Source organism: Macrotis lagotis, chromosome 2 (genome assembly GCF_037893015.1).
Source record: "Macrotis lagotis isolate mMagLag1 chromosome 2, bilby.v1.9.chrom.fasta, whole genome shotgun sequence".
Lineage (NCBI taxonomy): Eukaryota > Metazoa > Chordata > Mammalia > Peramelemorphia > Peramelidae > Macrotis > Macrotis lagotis.
In genome coordinates this window covers 130,754,834-130,767,302 of record NC_133659.1, presented here as the reverse complement: position 1 = coordinate 130,767,302, position 12,469 = coordinate 130,754,834, and the positions used below count along the sequence as shown (strand labels likewise).

The window sequence follows — 12,469 nt, the reverse complement described above, 5'->3', positions numbered from 1 at the left end:
TCTATGCATCAGCTTTTTAGCTTAGCTTCCATCTTCTCCCATACCTTCACTTCCTTTGGCAATAATTCCCCAGAAATTTACAATATGCCAAAAGAAAAGATGGGAGCTATCCCTCCACTCTCCTTGGTCCTAGCCTCATGCCCTAGAACCTGGCCTTTTCCCCTTTTCCCCTTTCCCCATCCAGGATGGAGGTCAAAGCAAATTTATTTCAGGTTCCCCAAACCCTGTGTGCGTCTCCCGGCTAAGACCAGCCTGGCTACTGGCAAACTTCCCCTGGGACCTTGGCCAAGTCACTTCCCGTCTCGGAGAGCCAGTTTCTCTTATCTGTAAAACGAGCTGTTTGGATGGGACGATTTCTGTCAAGTCTGTAAAAGCTCGGGTATGTCTAGTGAGGCGGGTGGGGTTCAACCTGGGGTGGGGGTGGGGGGGTTGAGAAAGAGAGGTGGCGACTGGAGGTTCGGGGGGCTGGCCCTACAGAGTGGGTACAGCTGGCTCGGTGAGTTTAACTGTAAGGCATTCCTGCCCAAATTAGGTAGGAGGCGGATCCTCTGCGCATGTGCAATGGAAGTGTTTGAGTTTCACTTTGTAACTTTGAAGTGGTCAGGTAGCCTCTGGGGCAGACCAGGTGGAGCTCAGCTACCCCTCCGGGCCGCGGCCAGAGTCACGACCACAGGTAAAGGGAGATAGGGATGGGGGGGCGCCCCGCTGCTGCCCCCTCGCCTGCCTGCCACAGGGGTGCTAGGGGCTGAGCCAGGCTGGGCTGGGGGCACCGTCCCCCCGACCCTGCCACGTCAAGGGTCGGGTTGCGGGGCGCCGCCTGTGGTCCCGGGGTGGGGGGATAGGCAGGTGGTATCCCCACAGAACTCCAAGAGAGGCGCCTCCCCGGAGGAAGCGAGGCTCTAACCTCGGGGCAGTGCAGACCAAGTCTCTTCTCTTCCTCTGGGTCTTATACGCCGCCCTAGATTCTTTCCTAAACCTGCTGCCTCCTTTCTTCTGCCCTTCCCTTTTCTTCCTCCTTTTTTTATCCTTTTCTCTCCCCCCCCAGCCCCCACCTCAGCGGCTGTACCCCTTTCCCTCCCCGACAGCTGGCATCTGAAGCCTCCACTGGCCTATCCCGGAGCTGGCTCCCGTTGGCCTTTCCTCCCTAAGCTTCTAACCCTCCCTTTTAAGGTTAACTTCCACCTTCTCTGTATCTTTTAGATACTTAGCTATTTACATTCCCCTAGACCAAGTGAAATAAAGAGTAAGCCTCTTTAGGGCAGGGACTATTGTTTTCCCCATGGTATCCCTAGAGTTTATTTCTGTGTCTGATCGATTGGGTTTATTCAACCAAGATTTATTCACCTTGACTGGAAAGGTATCCAGGGATTGCTTATTGAAAGGCTGGAACTCAGCCACACAGACTTAGGCAGACTATATTCCCCAAAAGCCTTTTAATCGGTTTAAAACCAGCACGAGCTTTTGGATCAATGCAATAGAGAAAGAAATTACCTGAATGTGAACCACCTGTTACCAGCTTGCCTCCTTGAGTAGGGATGGACAGGACCTGAAAGCTGGGGCTATGGGAGAAGGGAAGGAACAGGGCTAAGGAAGTTTTATTTATTTTTTTTTTTTGCAAAGAAAGAAAATCTACTGAGATTTCAAAACCTATTGATAAGCCAAAGTTATCAGGTGACTTTGGTGATTTCAACCTTAAGGAGGTGCCTCCCTCCAAGGACAAGGTAGTAATGGGGTGCCTGGTACAGACTCTGCTCCAAGTCCCAAGTAGGGACTAAGTAGTTGGGGGTGTGGGGAGAGGAGGCCCCAGGAAGCTCCTGATTCAGGCCCCAGACTGTTGACAGTGAGGCTGTCCAAAGGTGATAGCTATCCTTTCTGGGGTTTCCAGAAGTGGGTGTCCAGTAAGCACTAGCAGGTAGAGAAGGATTTCAAAAGGAGTACAATGAGAGGGAATCATTCTTCCTCAGAAAGCAGATCATAAAAATGTCCTTCCCAAAACAAGAAGTTCATTGGACCCCTTAATAATGCCACATCTACAGAAATTTCTCTATTAAAGTTGGGTGTGGGCAGGAACAAAAATCATGTCCTCATTTCCTTTGGAAGTACCATCACACAGCCCAGTCTGTTTGGTTTGAGGGTGAACTTTGGCCAGCTGATCATTCATAAACCAGAACTGAAGAAAATACAAGTTTGAGCTGCCCCTATGGACATTGCTTATGTGTTCCTCTTGCTTGTGGGAATGAGTTTTTAAAAACTAAGAGCTGTAATTCCCCCCCCTTCTCCCTTACTAGCAAGCCACAAGTTTGAAGAGCTCACAAGGTTTCCCAGCTCCAGTTTGCATAGATACAGTTCAAGTTTAAGTAGATGACTTCAGAAGTCAGATGTCTGCTCCATGAGGAGTCTTCTGTGGAGGAGCTTTTTCTAACAAACAAAATCTACTGATGTATCTGTTCCTGTTAATCTAAAGTTATCAGAGATCCCAAGTCATAGGATTTCAAAGGAGATAAGCACCCCAGAGGAAAGGAGACTAAATTGCTTGAAGTTAACTGTTGTCTTAAAGCATCATATTTAAGTTTAATGGGATTGCAGGGGGAAAAAATGTACTTTCGTGTTTCTATAGAGCCTTTCATCTGAGCTGCTCAGCCCTCACTAGCTTCTCTAGGAGGGAAAAACAAGGGTTACTTGTTTGATGTTATAATTGAGGAAGCTGAGACTCAGGAATGGTAACTTACCAGGGTCATATAGTGAGTCTGGCAGAATTGAAAGAGAAATTCAAGTCTCTTAACTTCCCACTCAGTGCCCTTTCCATCCATCTATGCTGTGAACTACTATGCAGATCCCAGAAGGCACCAAAATTTACAGTTACCACTTTGGTAAAGTTAAGGTCAGCAACTGCATTTGACTGAGAATCCAAGGTTTTAAACATATTATGGGAGGACAGCAGTGCTTGGAAAGAACACTGAATTAGGTGGGTTGAGCCAGCTTCAATACCTTTTCCCAGAAGTATGATCTAGGGCTAGCTCCTTAAATTCTGTTTCTCAGAGGGAATTTATGCAGGAATATTGTAGAGATCAAATGGAAAAATTGTCCCAGCTATTTTAAAAATGTTTCTAGATGGAATAAGATGGGAATATTTAGAGCTGAAAGAGATCTTGGAGGTCATTTAAGCTAATGCCCTTATTTTATAAATAAGGAAACAGAGGGGAATAAATATTGAGTGACTTGTCTAAGGTGATATAGGTAGTAAATGTCAGAGTTGGAATTTGTTTTTAAGAAAGATTTTATTTATTTTGAGTTTTACAATTTTCTCCCCGTTCTTGCTTCCCTTCTCCCACCCCCTACAGAAGGCATTCTGTTAGTGTTTACATTGGTTCCATGTTATACATTGATCTCAGTTGAATGTGATGACAGAGAAATCATATTCTTAGGGAAGAAAAATGAAGTATGAGATAGTGAAATTATATAATAATATAACACTTTTTTTTCTAATTTGATGGTAATAGTCTTTGGTCTTTGTTCAAAGTCCATAATTCTTTCTCTGGTTAGAGATGGTATTTTCCATTGCAGATAGCTCAAAATCGTCCCTGGTTGTTGCACTGAAGGGATGAGCAAGTCCATCAGGGTTGATCATCACCCCCATGTTGCTTTTAGGGTGTACAATGTTTTTCTGGTTCAGAGTTAGAATTTGAACCCAGGATCCCTGATCCCAATTCTAACACTCTTCCCACTATGCTACTTTATTATTTATTTATTTTGTTATATTGAACCAGCTAGTCTAGTTATGAGACATATTCTGAATGTATTCTCAGAACACTCCTCCTTGGTAAGTTCCAGCCTGGCTAGTTTCTAATGCCTTAGACTCTTTATTGAGTCGTAGGGCAATGGGGTTAAAGTGAATTGCCCAAAGTCACATAGCTGATAAGTATAAAGTGTCTAAAAGGCAGCTGGTTGTCAAAATACGTAGAACATTGGCCTTAGAGACAGGAGGATGGGTGTTTGAATCTAGCCTTAGGCATTTGATACTTTCTGGCTATGTGATCTTGGGCAAGTCACTTGCATTGGGGCCATATCCAGTCATCTTGATTCACATTTGGTTATTAGATCCAGATGTCTCTGAAGGAGAAAGTGAGGCTGGTATCTTAGCACAGCACCCCTCACTGAAATCCAGTTCACTTGCTTGTCATGCCATCACTTCCCTGACATCATGATCTTCTTAGAAAATCAAGTATCTGAGGCAGAATTTGAACTTGGGTCCTCCTAACTCCAGGGTTGGTAACTAGCTATCCCATTGTGGCTTAGACTCTTATCCACTACATCAAAGCTAATGATCCTCAGCATCACATCTCTGTCACAGCCATCTGGTAGGTGAAAATTCACTGCTAAGTCCTATTTATCTGAGGTTTTCAGTGCTCAATCAGTCAGCAAGCTTAAATGTCTGGCTTACACCTAGCCTATAATATTAGGTGTTGAGGATATGAATGGAAGGAAGGAAGGACATTAAGTAATATGAAGTGGCAGCTAGATGGTGCAGTGATCAGAGAACTAATTTTGGAATCAGAAATACTGGTCTTCATGGGTTCAAATCCGATCTCAGATACTTACTGTAACTGTATGACCCTGGCCAAGTTACTTAACCTTGTTTGCTTCAGCTCCTCACCTATAAAATGAACTGGGGAAAGGAATGGCAAACCAATTACTGAAAAATAACATACTAAGCAATAACATACAGGGTGGAGTTTAAACAAAGACAAGAATAAGGCTAGCCCTTGTTCTCAAAGGTTAAGCTTTGACCGGGAAGCTAGTATATATATATATATATATATATATATATATATATATATATATATATATATATATATATATACACACACATACACATACATACATATACACTTAGATTTATGCAAATGTAGCCTGTGGACCAGAGTTCCTCAAGAACAGGGACTCACATGGATTGGGTTTGATTCTTAGGTTCTACCCTGACTGATTCTAACTTTAGCCCCCCCCCCCCCCCCGCCAGGAGAGATGAATTTCAGATTAAATAAAATATGAAAAGTGTTTTAGAAATTGTAAACAGGAAAAAATCAGTTATTATTATTATTATTATTATTATTATTATTATTATTATTATGGCAACCCAGCAAGACAGTGAAACTGATGAGATGTGCCAAGTTGGCAGAACCAGGAATGTCATTATTTAGATGAACTACTGACCTGGGAAGTTCTAGGATATGACAGTACATTGGGCTTTGGTATATTGCCCATTATGATGCGAACAAAAATGACATCCAGGCTACAAAACCAATCAAAGGAAATTTTGTTGTTGTTCAGTGTGTATGTTTGTATTTTATTTTAATTCTCTCTTTCCCCTACCTATTGATAAGACAAGAAATACAATACACAGTATACATATGAAGCAAAATGTATTACTGCATTAGCTATGCTCCCACCCCACCCCCCAAAAAAATAAAAGTAAAGAAAGGAAAAATGTTTTAACCTACACATTGAGTCTATTAGTTCTCTATCCGGAGATGTATAGTATATTGTGAGTCCTCAAAAGAAATTCAGAATCCTTAGTGGAATTCCCAAGGTGACAGGATTGAACTGTCCATCACTTCTTTGTATTATCTTCTATAGAATTGTCCAGGAGAAGCCTTTAGTCCCAAAGAAAAGAATCAAGAAATATACTTATGACTGATAGTTGGGAAGCAGGTTGGGAGAGGTAGAAAGGGGAGCTGGAGTGGATCCCCCTCATCTGCTAAAACTCTGCTAGAAAGAGGCCCATGACATCAAACCCTGGCAGTGTTGCTTTTGCCTCCTAAACTAACACAAGATGCTCTCTAAGTGGCTTCCTTTTGCTTCTGGGATCAAATACAAATTCCTATTTGGAATATAATGCTTTCCAGGCTGATGACACATTATTTCCTTTCAAAAATTCAACACTCATTTTTTCACTCATGATTTCTTCTCAGAAACTCAGCACTCCAATCACATCATCTTATTTATTGTTCCCTGTACCCAACTCTCCATTTCCCACCCTTCTGCCTTTGTATAGATAGTCTAATGTTTTAGTAGCTCTCCCTCCTTATCCTTTCAGAACCTTTAATTCCCTTCAAAGTCCAACTCAAGTGACACCTCTTTCAGAAAGCCTTCCTGACTCCCTTCATTTTCCTTATCTCTTCATTTCCTCCCCTGTCCCCAATTATTCTGTATTTATTTTACATGTATCCTGGGTTTACTTTTATGTGAATACATCATGTATTAACATAATAAGTTATGTATTTACATTATGGGAGGACCAAAGCTAGTAGAATGGAAGCTCCTTGAGGAAAAAGACAATCTCCTGGTTTTATTTGTATCCTTAGCACCTAATAGTTATCTGTTATACAGCTGCTTAATAAATATTGATAATTGAAAAATTGAATTGAAAAACAATCAAAAAACCTTGCCTTTTGCTATTGAACTGCACTCAGTCCTCTATTCTTTCCTTTTCTTTCATATCAACTACTGGGTTTATTCTACCATGGGTCTTGCATGGAGCAGGGGGAGAGGCCTTTTGGGAACTAGAACACTGTTGACCTAAAAGGTCATCTTTCTGGGCTGCTACTACTATCTCTTCTTGGGGGAAAAGGGAAAATTGATCAAAGTGGGAAATCACTGGAAGGAACTCTCTTTGGAGAGATAGAATTGATTGCTTGAAGAGTGAGAAAAAGGAAGCAAAACTAGCCAATTTTTTTATATTTGGGCAGATACTGGAAAAAAAAGAAGAGATGCACTGGGGCTCTTAGAAGGGCTTAAAGTCAGATGTTTGGGCAACTACAGGGAATGCAAAATGAGCAGCAAGGAACATGATTTGACTTTTTTTGACATTCTTTCCTATCCCTCTTAGAGCAATCCATGAAGGCCGAATGACCTCCAAGACGCTGGTTTTTCAAGACCTGCAGGAAATGAGTTGTGGCCCTGGAGGAGTCCGACTTTCTACTGTGTGGGAGGCTAGGCTGTAGTGAGCCAGAGGCACGGAATGTGCCCCTCCCTTGCTCCCTTGGCAAACCCCAGAGAAGGTACCAGCTGAGGCCATTTTCACAGACTCCTAATTCCAGTCACCCAGTAAGTGTAAGGATGAGGGGATGGGAAAGCATTAATCTTGCTGTACTGAAATTCCTTGGGAGTTCAGTTTGGGACCTATCTGGAAGCCATTGTGAAAGGAAATAGGGAAACTCAGCAGTTGTTACCCTAGTCTTTAAACCACCTATCCACATATATCATTCCAGGACCACAACCGTTTCCTTTGCTAAGTTGCTTCTGCAAGCAGTGCCTCATTTTATACAAGAGAGGAAAAAAATCATTTAAGGGATGTGTCCAGAAATACATTGATGTCCTTTTTTGGATGTGTTTCCTGAATATTCTGTTAAACTCATTTATTAAGTCATTCACTAAATTTGTGAGTGCCTTCCATGTTTGTGCAAAGCCAGAGGCTAAGTACTTGAAATTGAGGAGTGCTCTGTGATCCTAGGAAAAGGACACTGGACTTAGAGTTAGAAGCTCCTTGGGCAAGTCAGTTCATATTTCCAAGCTTTAAATTCTTCATTTGTAAAATGAGGATAATGATATTTATTCATTTAATTTTTTTTAGGATTTTTTTTTGCAAGGCAAATAGGCTTAAATGACTTGCCCAAGGCCATGCAGCTAGGTAATTATTAAGTGTCTGAGACCGGATTTGAACCCAGGTACTCCTGACTCCGGGGCTGGTGCTTTATCCACTATGCCACCTAGCCGCCCCTGGATAATGATATTTATATGTACCTAGGCAGATAGGTGGCACAGTGGATGGAGTGTTGGACTTTAGAGTCAGGAAGACTCATCTTCCTGAGTTCAAATCTGACCTTAGATATTTCCTAGCTGTCACTCCTGTTTGCTTCAGTTTTCTGATCTGTAAAATGAGCTGGAGAAGAAAATGGCAAACCACTCCAGTATTTTTGTTAAGAAAACCCCAAATAGGGTCAGACAGGACTAAAAATGACTGAGTAGTAACAAGAAGTACCTAATAGGCTTGGATCCATAATTTCATTGCCATGGTGAAGAATTCCCATGTGATGAGTCCTTCTACTAATGCAAGTTGCCATCTTATTTGCACCTTAGAATACTGAGGTTAATGAGATGCCCTAGATGTGTGTGTTTGTGTATGTGTCTGTCTGTCTATAGTTATCTAGAACCCAAGTCTTCTGCTTTCAAGATTTTCTCCCAACCATGCTGCTTCTCAGCATGTAAACAACCATAACAACAATAAGGATAATAATCATTTTTATATATAACTTTAAGGTTTCAAAGGACTATATATATTTATGCATTATTTCACTTGGTCTCATATTTACCTTATACTTCCTTCCCTATTTACACCTAAGTGTGCACACACATATCCAGCCTGGTGGCTATGAATCAGATGAGACTACATATTTTAAGTACTTTTTAAGTCTTAGTGTGATATATAAATGTTGCCTGCTCTTAAAACTTTTGTTGCCTATAAAATTGGAGAAGTTCTCAGTTTGAATGATCTAGATTTCTGGAATTAAAGTTTAACCAGGTATTTGAATCCAGGGGCAAAAGGAGAGGGCTGGTGGAGTGTATCTGTGTCTAAAAATAATGTGATTAGGGGAAACTTATTTTGCTGTTATATATATTAAATTAGAATTAAGGCTCTTTCCCCTTTATTTCCTCATTTAGGGACCAACCCCCATAGTTCAGTCAACTAGTCTCCTAAGGACCTGATTGATTGATAAGATAGATTTTCCTAATCCTTATGGAATTTGTGCAACCTCACCCAACTACTTTTTTTTAACTCTTCATGACTAATTTTATTACTTGTACTTGCATCAGTTTTAAATTAATATTGCTGATATTTACTATATAATAGATTTAGAATTTGAAAAAAAAAAGGAAATCTTTCATTTTGAATCAGACAAATGCTATACAACATGGAAGCTAGTATCCAAACTACAATAGAGGATTTGAGTTATTGTTATCAAAAATAGCTCTGTAAACTCAGTAACAGGTTTTAACTTTGATTGCTGTACAAAATGAATGACAAATCTGCATACTTCTAGCACAGCTGCAGGTTCTAGATATGATCTAATGCAGGTCTGTTCAACATACCATCTGCCATGTGACCCTCAAAGCCCATTTGTAGCATTATTGAATTTTATTATTATAGTCACTGATATGGGTTACCTTGTAGTCATAAATTCCCTATTTGACCCTTGACAAGTTTTTGTTAGGAGATGAGATCCAGAAGAGCTAAAAGGTTGGGCAACCATGATCTAGTGCTAAATTTCATGATTAATGCTTTAATAATAAAGACTGTTTTGAACCAACTTTGACTTTACATATTGTTTAAAAATAATTTTCATGTTTCTAACATTCTAGTGTTAGATGAAAATGTCATCTCCAGGATATATATCATACTGTTTGATACTCAAAACATTTTCTATTTTGCTTTAAGTAGGAAAGTACATAATGCACCTTGATTACACTTCTGGCTAAAAAAAAAAAAAAAGACTGTTTTAACTTTCCTTTGCAATGAATATATATTACTAAAATCTAAAGCTTTATGTAAGACAAAAAGTCCAAATGGAAAATCTTACTTCTGTTTAAAGTGTAAATAGAATTTTTGCCCTAAGAAATATTCCCATGTCCTTGTAACCACTCCATAGGAGTTTGGGGTGAGCCAGTTCATGAAAGAGAAAACCAACCAGAGTGATCATGGTGGAAATATATGCCTCTGTTCAGATTACTAGAGGTGGCCATGTCTCATGATCAGGCCACATTCTCAGTAGTTAGAGCTGAAGACTTCTACTTCATTTTCTCATTTAATTCCACTTATCAGTGTTGATTTCTCCCTTCAGGGGAATTCCTTTTCAAAAAAATAGTTAAGTTATTCAGTGTCTGCTTTAGGGGTTTTTGGTTACCTAGAGAAACTACTGACCATCAATTTATTTATTATTAGCTAGCCTAATTGATAAATTAATTATTTATTACTCAAAACTCTCTCTCAGATTTTTCATTTGTCATCATACAGGTGGAACCACAGGTATAGCTACAATTTCCACACCTGCATAAATAATACTACCATAGTTCCTCATAGATTTGTGAGGTAAGGGTTTTGTAAACCTTAAGGTAATATAGAAATGTGAGCTGTTATCATATAATGTACTATATATTATTTTGATCTGCAGTCTTAAAAAAATGTAAATCTGTTGGAGGTTCTTCATCCTTGTGTAGTATTGGATACTCATAAACTTGGAAGTTATCAGTCATCTAGTTTGACCCATCCTTGAGAAGGAATCCTCATGGGATGATAGAATCATAGATTTAGAACTAGACAGGACCCTAGAAGCCATGAAGTCTAGTGCCTTCATTTTACAGAGGTGAAAACTGTGACTTAGAGAAGTTACACAGGTAGTAAGTAATTGTGGTCTTTTTGACCTCAGGTCCTGAATTCTATTCATCATGTCACTTTGATGTCTCTATTCCCTTTCTTCCTCTTTTCTTTCACATTTGCCAGTGATCCTGCTAGTGGCCCTTAGGACTGAGAGAATTTTCATCTTGGTCTAGGGTTCTTAATCCACATGTCCAATCTGTTTGAAAGTCACTAATGAGGGGCAACCCATTTAGTCCCATGGAAGCCTATATTGTTTTGGACAGCTCCAATTGTTCAGAAATTTTTCCTAGACCATTCAACACTTGCCTCTTTTCAGCTTCTTCCTGTCTCATGGTTCTTCCCTTTAGGATCAAACTTGACCAAGTATAATCTGTCTTCCAGCCTTTTCCTGAAGTTCTCCAACAAAGAGTAACCTTCTATCTCTTGAGGCAGTCAAGATTTTCCTCATTGCATCATTTATCTTCTAACTCCATGGCTCTTAGTTCAGCCCTTTGGGGCCAAACTGATCAAATCTAACTCTTCTCAAATTGATAATCATTAAAAAAGTTTGAAGATGGCTCTCCTATGCTCCCCTGAGTCTTTTTTGGAGGGAGAGGGAATGTAAACCTCTCAAGTTCCTTCAGTGAATCTGAATATGAAATGGACTTGAGATTCTTTCATTATAAGTAAACCAATTATGTTAAAATTGAATTGCCAAAATATTTTTAGAAAGAAGTTCACAAGCTAGAGTCTCTTAAAACATTGGCAGCTTCTACAGGTTTCCTCTTGATCTAGATTTACCCACCTCAGCTAATTTCCATTTGACAATCTGTGTTCTAGGAGATCTACTTTTTAAATGCTACCCAGAGTAAGCCTGGCTGTCCCAATCCCTCTGACAATCTGGAATTGCTTAAACAATGGAACTATTGCTGCCAGGCACATAGGAATTCTGAATCACTTTCTCTCCAGCTGACTTCCTGCTTATTCATCAATCTTTGTAAAGAAGCTTGCATCCCTTACAACAGCATAAAAGATACTGATACCAGTGGAGGGGTCTCAAGGAAATATCTGTATTTTATCATTGATGTTTTTTTTGTTTCCCTTTTTTCCTCCTCTTTTCCTATCTGGCCTCCAGGAATGAAGGGGACAACAAGTTTCCCACTCCTGGGTCTGTGGCATTCTGGGGTGATCAGGAGCAGAGAGAGGCTGAGTATTGGTGATAAGCCCAATGATACATATTGCTACAGTACTCTCAACAATACTAGCACCGTACTCCAGGGAGTGACTTTTGGTGGCGTTCCGACTGTCCTGCTCATAGATGTCAGCTGCTTCTTGGTGAGATGCTCCCATTCCTCTTTGCTTTGGGGAGGGAACACTAGATAGATTGCACTATGTAGTGGCTCCTATCTTTAAGGAGCTTGTAGGAGGAAGAGGGAGACAGTGTCACTTTTTTTTATTTTTTAGGTTTTTTGCAAGGCAATGGGGTAAAGTGGGAGTGTTACTTCTCAACTTTTCTTTTTTGATGTTAGGAGAAGTTGGGCAGTGAGAGTGGTTACTCTACTATTAGATAATATTGAGTTCAGGGAAAGCAGCTCCTGCTGAAGCCTCCACTGAGAAAAGAGTCTGTCCTCTTACTGAGATGCAGCTGAGGAGGATACTGAGAAATGACTGGCTTTCCATGCCCATAGAGAGGAAATCATCAGTGCTGGAGGTACATAGCATGCTGACCATGTAGTCAGTGGACTTAGGATGGTGATACCACCCGTTATCCCCAAGAATTAGATTGTAATGCATCTGTTTCTCTTTCTCTTTCCCCCACCCCTCTTTTTTTTTCCTGCTCCTAGTTTTTGATAGTTGTGTTTTCTATAATTCGAAGAAGATTTTGGGACTATGGCCGCATTGCATTGGTGTCAGAAGCAGACAGGTAAGACTCCTTGGTGTGAGAGTAGATGAAACCCACCTCAATGTAATGGAAGCTGAACTGTCCCCTGTGGGGAGGGGGAAATGGTAAAGTTGGGGCAGAAGAAGGGCCTTTTGGGTAGTGTTCCTTGGGGCAGG

At 40.5% G+C, this 12,469-nt stretch overlaps 1 protein-coding gene across 3 annotated transcripts in view; it reads left to right on the top strand.

Moving 5' to 3' along the window:
- The first annotated feature begins 281 nt into the window (after positions 1 to 281).
- The window catches only part of TMEM63A (transmembrane protein 63A), a 51,500-nt gene continuing 39,312 nt past the window's right edge, over positions 282 to 12,469 (top strand). The window contains exons 1-4 of one of the 3 annotated variants that reach the window (XM_074222809.1): positions 282 to 379; positions 6,887 to 7,104; positions 11,547 to 11,746; positions 12,256 to 12,335. In XM_074222809.1, the coding sequence (XP_074078910.1) occupies positions 11,549 to 11,746; positions 12,256 to 12,335 (278 nt within the window). In that variant the 5' untranslated portion in view covers positions 282 to 379; positions 6,887 to 7,104; positions 11,547 to 11,548. The other 2 variants (XM_074222808.1, XM_074222810.1) reach the window with 2 other exon arrangements.